The sequence below is a fragment of the Solanum stenotomum genome, unplaced genomic scaffold, assembly GCF_019186545.1.
Source record: "Solanum stenotomum isolate F172 unplaced genomic scaffold, ASM1918654v1 scaffold34305, whole genome shotgun sequence".
Taxonomy (NCBI): Eukaryota; Viridiplantae; Streptophyta; class Magnoliopsida; order Solanales; family Solanaceae; genus Solanum; species Solanum stenotomum.
In genome coordinates, this window is record NW_026032873.1 from 28973 (window position 1) to 44482 (window position 15510).

General features: G+C 31.9%; 1 protein-coding gene and 1 pseudogene across 1 annotated transcript; both read left to right on the forward strand.

Moving 5' to 3' along the window:
• The first annotated feature begins 944 nt into the window (after nucleotides 1-944).
• Nucleotides 945-4824, forward strand: LOC125852369 (putative disease resistance protein RGA1; annotated as a pseudogene).
• Nucleotides 4825-11319: 6495 nt separating this feature from the next.
• LOC125852371 (disease resistance protein RGA2-like) lies at nucleotides 11320-15247 on the forward strand. Its single transcript, XM_049532111.1, has 3 exons — nucleotides 11320-11599; nucleotides 13117-13118; nucleotides 15015-15247. The coding sequence occupies exons 1-3, from the start codon at nucleotides 11427-11429 to the stop codon at nucleotides 15245-15247; spliced, it is 408 nt and encodes a 135-aa protein (XP_049388068.1). The 5' UTR covers nucleotides 11320-11426.
• The last annotated feature ends 263 nt before the right edge of the window (nucleotides 15248-15510 follow it).

Sequence of the window (15510 nt, forward strand, 5' to 3'; positions counted from 1 at the left end):
TTAAATAATCCTTCCATAACTAATGATAAAAAAAAATTATTTTATTTTACAAATTGCAGATAGAGAAAGAGGAAATGGGGCGGTAATTACAATGTAGGGAATCAAATCTTATCAACAAGTTGGGAGTTCAAGTAATCAACCAATTGAGCTACTAAGATCCCTCTAATTAATGATAATTGTGATTCATTTAGCATAAAAAGTTTCATTGCACTTACTTTTAGAGTTTTGAAAACACTACTTCCTCTATTCTATATTAATTAAATTTGTGAGGCAATGCAGACTAATTAAGAAGAACATTTAAAGACATAATTTAAATTATACTTTTTCACTATTATTTTTTGTGAAATTATAAATATAACTTTGTAAATAGTGCAATTTATCTCCTAGAAGCAAATTTCACTAAAGAAAAGGGCAAATATATATAAAAAAAACTAAATGTTCATTTTGAATTTTGTACGAACCATGAAAAAAAATCCGTAGAGGCAAAAGGTTAGAATCATTTTAGCCGCCAATGACTTGTTTCAGCTTTAATTAATTAGGAAAGAGGAAACTGCCAATGAGGGCAGTAGTTGTTGCCGACGAAAAAAGATAATACTTGCTCGGTTCTATTTTTATTTTTATTTGTCATTTTTAATCTATGACAAATTTTTTTTTTATATTTTATCCTTAGTATTAAATAATTTAATAGGGATAGTTTAGTAAAATATTTATATTAATAATTATTTTCTTAATGAATTTGTCAAATCAAATAATGACAAATAAAAATGAACGGAGAAAATAGAAAACAAAACAAAAGAACAAGTTGACAACTTGAGAGATTAAAAAAAGGACCAAAACGCCTTGGATTTTGAGATTCCATATGTGAAATTTCCATGAAATAATTGAATTTGTATTATTATAAGTAAAGCTTTCTATTTCATTCCAACTAGCTAGCCCATCTTGGTTTCAAAATTACACATTCATTCATAGTCACAGATCTAATATTCTTAATAGTGAATTCCACATATGGCTGAAGCTTTCATTCAAGTTGTGCTAGACAATCTCACTTCTTTCCTCAAAGGAGAACTTGTATTGCTTTTCGGTTTTCAAGATGAGTTCCAAAGGCTTTCAAGCATCTTCTCTACAATCCAAGCCGTCCTTGAAGATGCTCAGGAGAAGCAACTCAACGAAGCCACTAGAAAATTGGTTGCAAAAACTAAATGCTGCTACATATGAAGTTGATGACATCTTGGATGAATATAAAACTAAGGCCACACGATTCTTGCACTCTAAATATGGCCGTTATCATCCAAAGGCAATCCCTTTCCGTCACAAGGTTGGGAAAAGGATGGACCAAGTGATGAAAAAACTGAATGCAATTGCTGAGGAAAGAAAGAATTTTCATTTGCAAGAAAAGGTTATAGAGAGACAAGCTGCTACACGGGAAACAGGTAATCATCTTAAATTAGTAGTATTACAACTTAGTTCGTATTCATTTGTTTTGGGCAATGATCAAATTATGTAAAGGTCAAATATACTCATGTACTATTGGAAACAGTTTAAATATACCTCTAGTTATACTTTCAGTGCAAACATACTCCTCCCATATAGAAGACTCGATCCGTTTTGCTTTTCTTAACGAAGCAGCTCAGAGAAAAGAGGTTTTCTTCTGTTCTGTTTCTCTATGGGCTGCATTGGGGTCTTAATCCAATAAGAAACAATAAACATAACAGGCATATTTAACAAATTAATATTACGTTCACGATGACGGTGGTCTTTCTAGACATGAACTGAGTGTAAATTTTGTCTCAAGGAAGAAAAAGAAATGATTAGGCTGGATTTCTTTCAGAGTGGAATATAGGGGGATAAAGTTGGAGCATAGAGTTCCATCGTTTATTTCTTACATAAAAGTAACAAGTTCAACAAAATGATATCAAGGTACTTTAATGGAAAATTATCAGACACGTCTAAACTACAAAAATGGAATAGAAACTTAAATCATCCTCTAACAAAGCTACCAAATTTAAATCATGATACAGAGAAGCAACCAAAAACATTATGGGTGAATTATTTGATTTGATGCTTGTCACATGTCTTCCCGTCAAGATTAAAGGAAAAATTGCGCCGAAGTATAAAGGGTGCAGTATATTTGGACTAAAAGTATAACGACAAGTATATTTGATCATTTTATGTATCAAATTCATGTGGTTTTTGGGGAGAAGGGAAGTTTCAAAGTTTTCAACCTGCTCCTCATCTCATCCATATCTCTTTATTGTGCAAAACCCTTTTCTATTTAACTATTTTCTGCCGACTCCTAATGAGCTTGAATGTAACAATATTCTCATCTGGACATTGCTTGCACCAGGTTCTGTGTTAACTGAACCACAAGTTTAAGGAACGGATAAAGAAAATGATGAGATAGTGAAAATCCTAATAAACAATGTTAGTGATGCCCAAAAACTCTCAGTCCTCCCAATACTTGGTATGGGGGGCCTAGGAAAGACAACTCTTTCCCAAATGGTCTTCAATGATCAGAGAGTAACTGAACATTTCTATCCCAAACTGTGGATTTGTGTCTCCAATGATTTTGATGAGAAGAGGTTGATAAAGGCAATAGTAGAATCTATTGAAGGGAAGTCACTCAGTGACATGGACTTGGCTCCACTTCAAAAGAAGCTTAAAGAGTTGCTGAATGGAAAAAGATACTTGCTTGTCTTAGATGATGTTTGGAATGAAGATCAACAGAAGTGGGCTAATTTAAGAGCAGTGTTGAAGGTTGGAGCAAGTGGTTCATTTGTTCTAACTACTACTCGTCTTGAAAAGGTTGGATCAATTATGGGAACATTGCAACCATATGAATTGTCAAATCTGTCTCCAGAGGATTGTTGGTTTTTGTTCATACAGCGTGCATTTGGACACCAAGAAGAAATAAATCCAAACCTTGTGGATATCGGAAAGGAGATTATGAAAAAAAGTGGTGGTGTGCCTCTAGCAGCCAAGACTCTTGGAGGTATTTTGCGCTTCAAGAGAGAAGAAAGAGAATGGGAACATGTGAGAGACAGTCCGATTTGGAATTTGCCTCAAGATGAAAGTTCTATTCTGCCTGCCCTTAAGGCTTAGTTACCATCACCTTCCACTTGATTTGAGGCAATGCTTTGTGTATTGTGCGGTATTCCCGAAGGACACCAAAATGGCAAAGGAAAATCTAATCGCTTTCTGGATGGCACACGGTTTTCTTTTATCGAAAGGAAATTTGGAGCTAGAGGATGTAGGTAATGAAGTATGGAATGAATTATACTTGAGGTCTTTCTTCCAAGAGATTGAAGTTAAAGATGGTAAAACTTATTTCAAGATGCATGATCTCATCCATGATTTGGCTACATCTCTGTTTTCAGCAAACACATCAAGCAGCAATATTCGTGAAATATATGCTAATTATGATGGATATATGATGTCGATTGGTTTTGCTGAAGTGGTGTCTTCTTACTCTCCTTCACTCTTGCAAAAGTTTGTCTCATTAAGAGTGCTTAATCTAAGAAACTCGGACCTAAATCAATTACCATCCTCCATTGGAGATCTAGTACATTTAAGATACCTGGACTTGTCTGACAATATTAGAATTCGTAGTCTTCCAAAGAGATTATGCAAGCTTCGAAATCTCAGAGACACACTTAACTAATCTAAGGTTTTATTAACCCCTAAACTTATTTTTTGTGTAATTTTGTACACCTTTTGGCTTAAGTGGCACGCTCCGTGACTCCACTTAAGTGAGGCGCGTGGGAGATGTTTGGAGGCCACATAGGCCAAAAAGGTGTATAAANGCTCAATTTCAATCACAAAACTTGAGAGAGTGAAGAAAGGAAGGGATGCAAAAGAAGCTAATATATCTGTTAAAGCAAATCTGCACTCTTTATGCCTGACAGCCTGAGTTAGGATTTTGATGGAACACGTAGATATGAATCAGAAGTTCTTGAAGCCCTCAAACCACACTCCAATCTGAAATATTTAGAAATCATTGGCTTCAGAGGAATCCGTCTCCCAGACTGGATGAATCAATCAGTTTTGAAAAATGTTGTCTCTATTACAATTAGAGGTTGTGAAAACTGCTCATGCTTACCACCCTTTGGTGAGCTGCCTAGTCTAGAAAGTCTAGAGTTACACACGGGGTCTGCGGAGGTGGAGTATGTTGAAGAGAATGCTCATCCTGGAAGGTTTCCATCCTTGAGGAAACTTGTTATATGCGACTTTGGTAATCTGAAAGGATTGCTGAAAAAGGAAGGAGAAGAGCAATTTCCTGTGCTTGAAGAGATGACAATTCACGGGTGCCCTATGTTTGTTATTCCGACCCTTTCTTCTGTCAAGACATTGAAAGTTGATGTGACAGATGCAACAGTTTTGAGGTCCATATCTAATCTTAGGGCCCTTACTTCGATCGACATTAGCAGTAACTATGAAGCTACTTCACTCCCAGAAGAGATGTTCAAAAACCTTGCAAATCTCAAAGACTTGACTATCTCTGACTTCAAGAATCTCAAAGAGCTGCCTACCTGCCTGGCTAGTCTCAATGCTTTGAATAGTCTGCAAATTGAATATTGTGACGCACTAGAGAGTCTCCCAGAGGAAGGGGTGAAAGGTTTAACTTCACTCACCGAGTTGTCTGTCAGTAACTGTATGATGCTAAAAAGTTTACCGAAGGGATTGCAGCACCTAACAGCCCTAACAATTTTAATAATTACTCAATGTCCAATAGTGTTCAAGCGTTGTGAGAGGGGAATAGGAGAAGACTGGCACAAAATTGCTCACATTCCACATTTGACTATATATGTGTGAGTTATTTGTAATTTTCTGATTTTCTTTTGGAAGCAAATTAACAATTTGTAAGATCCATTTGTATTATACTTGTTAGTGTTGTAATTATTGGCTAACAGTGGTTGAGTGTCAGTTTCTGAATGAATCTTGTGGCACATGGGAAAAACAGTAAATATAGCGCGAGGAGGGAAATTTTCATGAAATTTGGCATACCTGTATTCTGGTGTTGTGCTGCTGCAATGGAGTTTGTAGCATGGAAAAACCATGGCGAGATTCGAATTCTTCCTGGATTGCCTGAAACAGAGAAATGATAAAAAAAGGGATGGAACTGGTGGATTTTGATCCATTCTTCAACTGGTGGATTTCTATCACATTGTTGATGGAACTCAACAATGGACGCGGAGTCCCAATTTTGGCGTGGCCAATTAGGGGTGACCAATTCCATGATGCCAAATTGGTAACAAATTACTTGAAAATGGGACACATGATTTTACTTAGTGATGACCCCAGAGAGATGGTGAAGAAAGAAGACATAGTTCAAGGAATTGACGAATTGATGAACGATGAAGAGGTTCATAAACAACGAATGGCTTTAAGATCCATATATTTCAGAATGGTTATCCAGATAGTTCAATGTGCTCTTTGAAGTCATTTATTCAATTCATAAGCAAATGAACACACGCCACATGCGCTATTAATCTTCATTATACTAGAGAAAGAGAAGTTGTTAGAATAACGTTTAGTGTTTGAAGAACATATACTCATTGCACATACATTAGGGTAAAATTTTGTTAGCATTAATTGTATATATAAAATTAAAACATTATACATGATTATACATGCACTTTTGTTACTCAATAATAATTTGTATTAGTTATTTCTAAATTTAAAAATTATTATATTTTAAAATATTCGCACAACTTGTGAATACGCATACTAGTAATCATCATATCATATATCATTTATCATATATCATATATCATATATATATATTACTATAAGTGGGAACAAAAAAGTAAAAAGTTGAATTACGGTTTTACCCTTACAATAAATTAGAAAAATGTTAGGCAAAAGTTAGATTACTGTTTTACCCCTACATTAAATTAAAATGTTATAAACTATTAATAAATTAAATCTTATTAATAATTGTATCATATTATTATATTATTATACTAATGCTAATCAGTATATACCTGCTTGTTTGTTTTATCCGTTTTTGGCTTTTGATTTTCTTCCTAATCTAAATTACTCTCCCATTACCTATAAATGTTCACTTATTGCTATAATAATTATATTAAAGAAGGTGAATGAAGAGTTGCACGGTATTAATTATGAGAGAAATGTTCACTTGTAGCAAAAATAATTATGAATAAGGAGAATGAAGAGTTGGGGTAATTTACTATCAGAGTCAATATTATATTTGTGTAGTAAAGAGATCACACGATGGTTATATAGCAAAAATGCATGATTGTTAAACAAACTTTTCATTTCACTCTAAATACATTAGTTGATCACTAATCACTTTCATTATATTCTTTTATTTTTTACAGGAGAAAAATATACATGTACATTCTAAAACTTCATACGAAGCTTGCAATGTGATGGGAATGGATGTTGAAAATCTTTGCGGAGGTTGATAATCATCTTTTCACAAAGTTGGCCTTCTAACAAGCATAATAAGTAACTAATTAATACATTTTCATGTTTTGAAAACTTCTCTTTTAATATTTAATTTTTAGGCAATTATTGAAGGAATTCCGTGTGTTTTCACTGATTTACATAATTTGGGTAAGTGAGATGGAAACTCTCTTCTTCCTTTCTTTGTCATTTCACTTAATTATGTTATTTAAATTGATCATCAAAAAAGTGCTACATTTATCTTTCTTTCATTAAATTTATTCCCTTTATAATTTTATAAGAGCTTAGATTTTCCTATTTCATAACATACATAGCTAGCTACAATCTTTGGAAGAAAATTATTATAGATAATAATGATGGCCATCCAAGTATTGCATTCAACTAAGTACTGTCTCAAAGTGTACAAAAAAGGCATTCACGTTAGTGATGTTTACGTGTACTTCTTAAATTTAGAGCAAGAGTTCCTTGATATGTTACATATCATCAGATGTTATATTATCTTAATTAGTTTTACATAATTCAACATATTTTATTTTCCAAATAAATAACTAAAAGTTGAATAAAAAGAATTAGATATCACCCTTGTATTTTGTATAGAGAAACATATATATATATAGATATTTTAGTCTAGAAGATTATATTTGAAATCCTTCTTTTCATTTATTTTTGGATGCAAAAGTAAGCTTTATATAGAAACATTTTTTTTTTTTTTTGGTTTTCCACCCGGTGTCCGGTACCCACATTGGAGCCCGACTAAATTCGGATTTGCGCCGGGAAATCCTACATTGGGGGGGTAAAGCGCTCTCTAACAAAGGTGACTCCGTATATATAAACATATTAATCAATACAAGCTTTATCGTATTTATAAAAATATAATTTGATAAATATTTATATCTACATGAGATTAGACTTACATAAATCTTAGATCGTAATAGAAGATAAATGTGCAGCGCACGTTTCCAGAACTAGTAATAGTAATAATAGCAATAATAAAATAACACGAAACATCACGTAATACTAAAAAAGAATAATAAGATAGTACAAGAGTAATTTAACAATAGTGAAAATAAAATCAGACAATGATCAACCTACTAATTTTCTATCTTAATCATCAATCTCCACATTTTTTTATCAACAATTATATCCTTAGTAAACTATAATAATCTATGTATAACCAATGCAGGCATAACTAATACATGCATTGCTAATACACTGCATTTAATATTATTTTTATACACTCTACCAAACGATCCCTTAATGAATTATTTTTTATCTAATCACCTGTTTTCAAAACTTCTTATCTATCTAACTAGGGTGAAGATTAATAATAAAAGAAATACCCATTGTCATTAAAGTAATAATGTTTCGGCAAAGTGTTTGCTAATCCCAGTAGGCACTTTTGACTTTACAAATGAAAATGTTTAATTTGGGTAATGCTAAATTATCAGAAAATTGGTCAGAATTTGGTCATAAATTTAAATGGAAAACTTACATAAATATACTATAATAGAAAAAAAAAACCATTTATAGCAATATATTTTTTTCACTTGATCACTTTTAATACATTTATAATACATGTTTAATACATATTACGAAGAACAATTTATTATTCACATATAATTTATTGATGAATAATATATGTATCACACATTTTAATACACTTAGGGGTCGTTTGGTTACTGTATACGAGACATATTATTCAGTTGCACTAGCTTTACTATGTTTGGTAGGAGTTTTGTATTAGGTATAAAAGTCAACATAACTTATACCATGTTTGGTTGGTAAAAATTTAAATGTTGTATAAAAGTTATTCATTTATTAGTTTATACGGTGTTTGATTGCATTTTTTGTAGTCCTACATAATTAATACCAACATAACTTATGAGGGAATCTATGTATAAAGTTATGCAGGGTAGAAAGTGAAATAAGTTATGTGGTATTAGTTATACATGTATTAAAATGATAAATTACATAATAACCCTATTAATTTATTTTATTTTTTTAATTGGAAACTTTACTGTTTTCCTAAATAGGTTTGTTGTTTTTATTTCTTTTTATATATAGATCATTTTCATTTCTTTTAATTTCTTTTATTTTTTTCTATCTACGTTTGTTGTTTTTTTTTATATATAGACCATTTTCATTTTTTCTAATATACTTACAGTTTTTATTTATTTATATAAATATAATTTTTTTTTTTAATATTAGAAATTTGATTGTATATTTTTTACGGTACATATGCTAATCAAATATTAGCATTATATATTATTCAATATATTCCACATTTTATTAGCATGTATTATTATTTTGTAAATAATATATATTAATAATTTACAACAAGTTTAATATTCAATAGTTAATAATTCATGTATTGTAATCTCTACATAACTAAATAATACCTACATAACTTATATTCGCATAGCTAATATCCGCATAATTAAACCCTGCATAACTAAAAACCCTGTAGAACTAATACCTGCATAATTAAACCATGCATAACTAATACATGCATAACTAAACCTTGCATAACTAATACCTGCATAACTAAACCCTGCATAACTAATACCTGCATAACTCTAACCAATAACCAAACGACCCTTTATAATACAATGTGTCAAATTCTTACCAAACAAACATAACATATTCTAAAAAACAATTATAATACATATATATTGCATACATAATTCACTTTTAATACATATTGCATATTTAACATAATATTGATATGTGTTGCTATAAATGGTAATAAATAAAAAAGTATCGCTAAAATCAGTAATTATTTATTAAAAGTACCCACCCAAGTAATTTTTCCAATTTAAAAAGTTTATAATATCCTTTTTCTTTTAAAATAAACTAAACTTTTTTTTATTTTTTAATTAAAATGTATTAAAGTTAAAAGGGTAAAATATGTTAATAAAGATAAAATAACATAATGTGAAATAAGTTATTCTACCATTCTGGCCAAATTTTCGGGCCAAAATGATTTTTCGTTTAAATTATTTATCTAAATTTGTTTTCTTTTGGCTTATGAGTCAATCTGTCTTGTCAGCAAATTTACTTTTCCTTGCAATAACACAGTACGTGGGAGGAGGCTTCTCTCCGGTACACTAATCTCTCTAGTTGATCTAGTGCATATTTAATTTAATGAGATCTGTCAATTTTAAAATCTAATGATTCATATTTATTTAAATAAAGCAACCTTTAAACCATGGTTAAATAATATGAACTCTAGTTAGCAGTTCTCTCTCTTCAATCTTTTCTTCTTTTTGGCAGGAAACAACCTTCCTCTCTTTAGAGGATTTCTTCATTAAGGAAATTCAATTGTGCAAATTAAACTACGAAATTCATTTGTTTGGTTCTTTTCTCACCATTATCAATTGAAGATTACTTTTTAACCTCCTAAAACACTTTAGTAAAAGCAGATAACAAGATCCAAAATATGCATTTGGGTTATGAAATTATACAAATCCATGTAAGAAGACTGAATTGAATTCGTTCGATGGTTGTTTAGATGCTAAAATATTTACCGGAGGGATTGCAGCACCTAACAGCCCTCAATGTCCAATAGTGTTCATGCGGTGTGAGAAGGGGATAGGAGAAGACTGGCACAAAATTGCTCACATTCCGTATCTGAATATGTATTAGTAATTGTTTTCTTGTTTGTGAGTCTCTCATTGGATGTAATTTTCAACATACTTTGCATTGTTTGAATTTCTTGTCTATAATTTATGTAAGCAGTATGTTTCTAGAAGTGATATTTTTGCAACACGAAGTGTATTATACTCTACTTGTAAATGTAAAATCCATTCACTCTACTTGCTTACTATAACGTTGGTTTATGATCTGACTTCTAATAAAAATCTTTGTTAAAGGACCTTAAAATTAGTTTCCTACAGGAAAGAATTATTTTATTTTTTGCAAAGATAACATTAAATTTCTAAAATATTAGGTGCTCTGTTTTGTAAATTTCAATAAAATCTGCTTTAACCGATATTAAGAAAATAATGTTATAGATTAAAGTTATTTAGGAAATATAATTAAAAAGATGATATTAATGAGCAGACAAAATTTGTGGAAGATTGATATTTTTCTTACCACTATTGGTGTCACTCATCTAAATATGCACTTGAAGAAATTGAGAAAAAGTGCAAGGGCGAGGAGTCAAATTCCTTTTAACTAATCCTCATAATTTTTTTTCAAGAAAGATTTTTTTTTCATTTTTCAAAAGCATATACTCAAAGGAATGTGTTGTATTCTAGGTGTTTTGATGATCCTCACAACTGCAGGGATCGATCCCTGGCAGAGTGTTCTTGTCCAGGTTTGAAATGGTGTAAAGCTGTCTTGTCAGGTTGGTTGGTGAAAAGTGCAGCGTACTTTACCAATAGGAAGGACGGACGAGGTTGTTTGTTTCACTGGTCATAACTCTTATTGGTGATTGAAATATATAACAATAAACAACAACATTATTCATTCAAAAAGATAGAGAGCTAGCAAGTCCTTTCAAGAACTCAAGCATCAAAGAACACACAAGATAAAAAAAACAAAAGCAACAGTTGATTATTGGATTGAAAAAGAAAACTAATATAAGGGAGAGACATGGCGGAGCCGTGGATGAATAATTGAGTTTGTAATTATTACAACTTCATCAACTTAAGCTTTGCGCTTCTTACTTTCTGCTGTCTGTAATATCCACTTACGCTCCGTAAGTGATTCGATCGGGACTTAATTGTTTGATAGTGCTTCACTAAAATGACCATAACTTCTTGGTCTGGATTTGAGTAATAGTTGCATGGTTAACAAGGGCTTTAATTTGATAGTGCTTCACTAAAATGACCATAACTTCTTGATCGTGATCTTACTTTTATGGACAAACCAAAACCAGCCCATAGGAAGCTTTGTATTTCATTCCAACAACCACTATCTATTAAATTTACACATTCATTGTTTACAATTCTACACTCACTCCACATATCTGATATTCGTAATAGTGAATTTAACATATGGCTGAAGCTTTCGTCAAAGTTCTGATAGAGAATCTTACTTCTTTCCTCAAAGGGGAACTTGTATTGGTTTTCGGTTTTGAAAATGAATTCCAAAGGCTTTCAAGCATCTTCTCTACAATTCAAGCCGTCCTTAAAGATGCTCAGGAGAAGCAACTCAACGACAAACCACTGTTGACACCCAATTTTGACCCTCTCCAATATAAATTAATCATCGAGATTCCTAAAATCTAAACGATTTGAAATAATTAGCTTCATAAAATCCAAAATAATTTTCAAGCCATTTTAAGTAGTTTTATCATTTTTATAAATTTTTAAAATAATAAATATGATATTTTATATAATTATGTGTCAAATTAGTATATTTTATAAATATTCGAAAATTGTCTCAAAACGATTTTAGTTTTATTCAAATATTTGGCTATTTGGTTTAAATTAATTAATAACTTATATTTCGAGTTAATTAGTTTATAATTAAGTTAATTATTATATAATTATGTGTCTGATTAGTATATTTTATGAATATTTGAAAATCATATCAAAAGATTTTTATTTCTTTTTAGCTAAGTGTTTTACTAACTTAGTTTAATTTAAATCATAATTACGATTTTGAATTAATTAATTCATGTTTAAATTAATTATATTATTATCAAGTTAATTATTTTATTTCGTTAAGAATAAGAAGCTCGTTAATTAATTAATATTAAATTCATCCTATTTAGTTATTTATTTATATTTTTCGGCCACATTCTCCAAGTAAATCTGATTTGGTTAATTTCGTAATTGGTTATAATTACAATTCAACTTAGCCAAATTAGTAATTCACTTGGCCATATCAAAAACAAAAAGAAACTAAAATATTGGGCCCTCTATTCTTGTATTTTCCAACAGCCTAATCTTTCCCTCAACAAAATTCCAAATAACCCAGGCCCAATACCCAGAACTTTCAGCCCACAACACAAGACCCACACATACAACACCCAACCCAATTCCAATAAAAAGATCCACCGTCCCTACTACTCTTCTTCTTCAGAAAACAGCATACAAGACCCAGAAACACTCCAGCAGCCCAGCAGAAACGAACACGCAAGCCAGGCAAAAGACATCAACTTCATTGTCTTCTTCCTCCAAGGTCCCTTTCAATTTGTACGAGCAATGCAGAAAAGCAAGCACGCGTCTTGCCCCTTTCCTTTTTCGGAATGGGGCGATTTTTCGGAGTAAAGTATGTTTGCCTTAATTGGTGAAAGATTTTGGAGTTTTGAATTTCGAATTTGGCCTTTTGAATCCAATTATTTATTTATTTATTTATTTATTTTGGATCTTTTCCCCCCCATTTTTTGAAAAACCTAATTTTCCCTTCTATATAATTTGCTCTTATTCACTGTTAAGTAAGGGGGGCGATTTTTTTTTTAGGAAAAAGTATTGAGAATAGTTTAAGAAAAAGTCGAAGAAAAAGATACTAAGGAAAATACACTCAAAAAGGCAGAGAAAAGGTTTGGATTTTCTGAGGGAAATACATAGAATAATTTTTAAACAAAAATAGATACGTTTTAAATATAATCGAAATATTCCCTGGAATAGAGAACTTGCTCGGATTCGGTCTAGGTTCCCTGTTCGCGATTTGTATTCAAGTTTTGCGGTGGTGAACTCGTCCTCTGCTCGTCGCTGTCACCGTTCGCTGTCCCGGAAGAGGTGAAGTTCTCTTCTAATCTTAATTCATTTCAGATATGAATGTTCCCTGCCAGTAAATGTCTTTAGTGGCTTAGCTTTTCGTGATGGATTTTCCCACTCTCTGGTTTCATATGGTTTGAATGATAGCCATGCTTAGTTCGATTTAACTCGTGATGCTAGGTTCGTGACCTCGCTAGTGTAATGTTTCGGTTCGACTAAATTTACTCTTGCTTTTTCTAAAAGAAATGCCCCACCCCTCTTTCTTTGTCGAAGATCCGAAAATATCGATCTTGATTTTAACTCGTTGTTTATCTTAGTCGTGTACTTATGTCACTATCCAACAATGCCATTCTGTATACATGTTGCATTTAATCATATGCCTATTTGTACTTTTCTTGTTAATACGTATGGTTGAATATTGATGGAGCCTTGTTTAGCCACTTGAGATATGTCATTTTCTCTCCTTTGCTAAAAGTGATTTTGTCGGCCGCTCGTTCCAGCGGCTTTGTCGGTTTCATCTTATTTATTTATTTATTTTAGCATGATAAGCTTGCATCTTTAGGTTTCTCTAGGAAGGTTTAATTTGGCTTATGCTATAATGTGAGTTAGTCATCAAATGTGCGGTATGCTCTATATTTTGAAATTACATGCCGATTACTAATCGTTTGTTCCTCACGAGATGATGGTTCATGTGAGGTCCATGTATAGCCTCCTTTATGGACTTTATTTTTGAGTATGTATGTGCCAGTGGTAGTATATTTTTCCGTGTTTGTTTTCCTTTCAACAATTTAATGACGAATCATGTTTATCATTCAAGTGTAGATCATCTTTCTGCCTATTTGTCTTGTTACTGTTAAATTTTGAGCTCTTGATTGATTAATTCTTGTCTTTTGTTAAGTCAGTTCATTTGATCTTTCTTAAAGCAGCTGTTACCTTCGGCCTAATAGTTGGTTTCGACTCGCCTAAGTAGCTTATTTTTTCTTTAGATTTAAATTATGTCTTAATTGTTTTCCCTTATCTCAAGTACTAATTTAGTTCTCTTTGGTTTGTTGCATGACCCCTTTTCGAGTCCATGGTGGACTCATCTTCCTCGCATTTCCGAGTTGACCCATAAAGGCTCAAATTCCCTTTCCGAGTTAGCCACCTATTAAAAATTGACGAACAGGTCCTACAAGAATACGGAGCAATTTGGAGAATTGAAAATTGGGCCAATCTTAATTTCAAAAGATTGTATTTTGTTATTTTTGGGCTTAAGCCCTTGTTATTTTATTTTTATCTTATTAGTATTTAGGACAGGTGGAAGACGGACCTGAGGCCCAAAGAAGTAACTTTATGTTAGTTTAGGACAGGTGCAGATAACTCAAATGGGCCAAAGGCCCAAAACGAAAATGGACCCAAGTATTGGCCCAGGCGGACAGGAAACCAGACTTGGGTCCAAGCCTCTCTCTTTATTTACTTATGCTTGTTTATTTGTTATCGATTTTAAGGTTTCGAACATTCAAACCCCCCAAAAGATACCCGTTTTGATTTTATAACTTAACTAAATCAATCACCTTCAACGAGGCCCTAAGAAATATTTTTGCGAAATACTCCACTTGGATAATATCTTAATATTTTTTCTTTTTTCTCCTGAAATGGTCCTAACTAACAAATAGTTCAATTTTGCAAGTCAGGCTAAGTTAAAATTATTTTAGCCAAATAAATTAGTTATCGGATAACCGCATTAGCGGATATTCTAGGTGCTTTAAAAACCTTCCTAGAATATTAATAGGAACCCCGAACCCCCCTTTAAGTATTTTCAATCGATTTCCTGTTTTAATCTTTTGAAAAATAAGTTTTCTTAATTTTCCTTTAAAAAATTAAGTGGCGACTCTTAAAATCAGTCAAAAATACATTTTTGAATAAAACAACCACTAGAAAATTGGTTGCAAAAACTCAATGCCGCTACATATGAAGTCGATGACATCTTGGATGAATATAAAACTAAGGCCACACTATTCTCCCAGTCTGCATATGGCCTTTATCATCCAAAGGTTATCCCTTTCCGTCACAAGGTCGGGAAAAGGATAGACCGAGTGATGAAAAAATTAAATGCAATTGCTGAGGAAAGAAAGAATTTCCATTTGCACGAAAATATTAGAGAGAGATAAGTTGTTAGACATGAAACAGGTACACATTTTAAATTGGTATTACAACAACTTAGTTTATATTCATTTTTTTTTGGCAAATACTACCTCTGTCCCTAATTACTTGTTTACGTTTGAATTGACACACCAATTAAAAAAAAAAAATTATTGACATAGTAAGTTTACCATTTTACCCATATTAATTATGAAGTAGATGAATTAAAAATTTAATATTTTCAAAAAGTTATACTTGTAATTACACTACAAGAAAAAGCTTCATTTAAGAC

What these genes read in the sequence shown, in the direction of transcription:
- LOC125852371 (XM_049532111.1), top strand. Translation starts at nt 11,427, where the DNA reads ATGGCTGAAGCTTTCGTCAAAGTTCTGATAGAGAATCTTACTTCTTTC.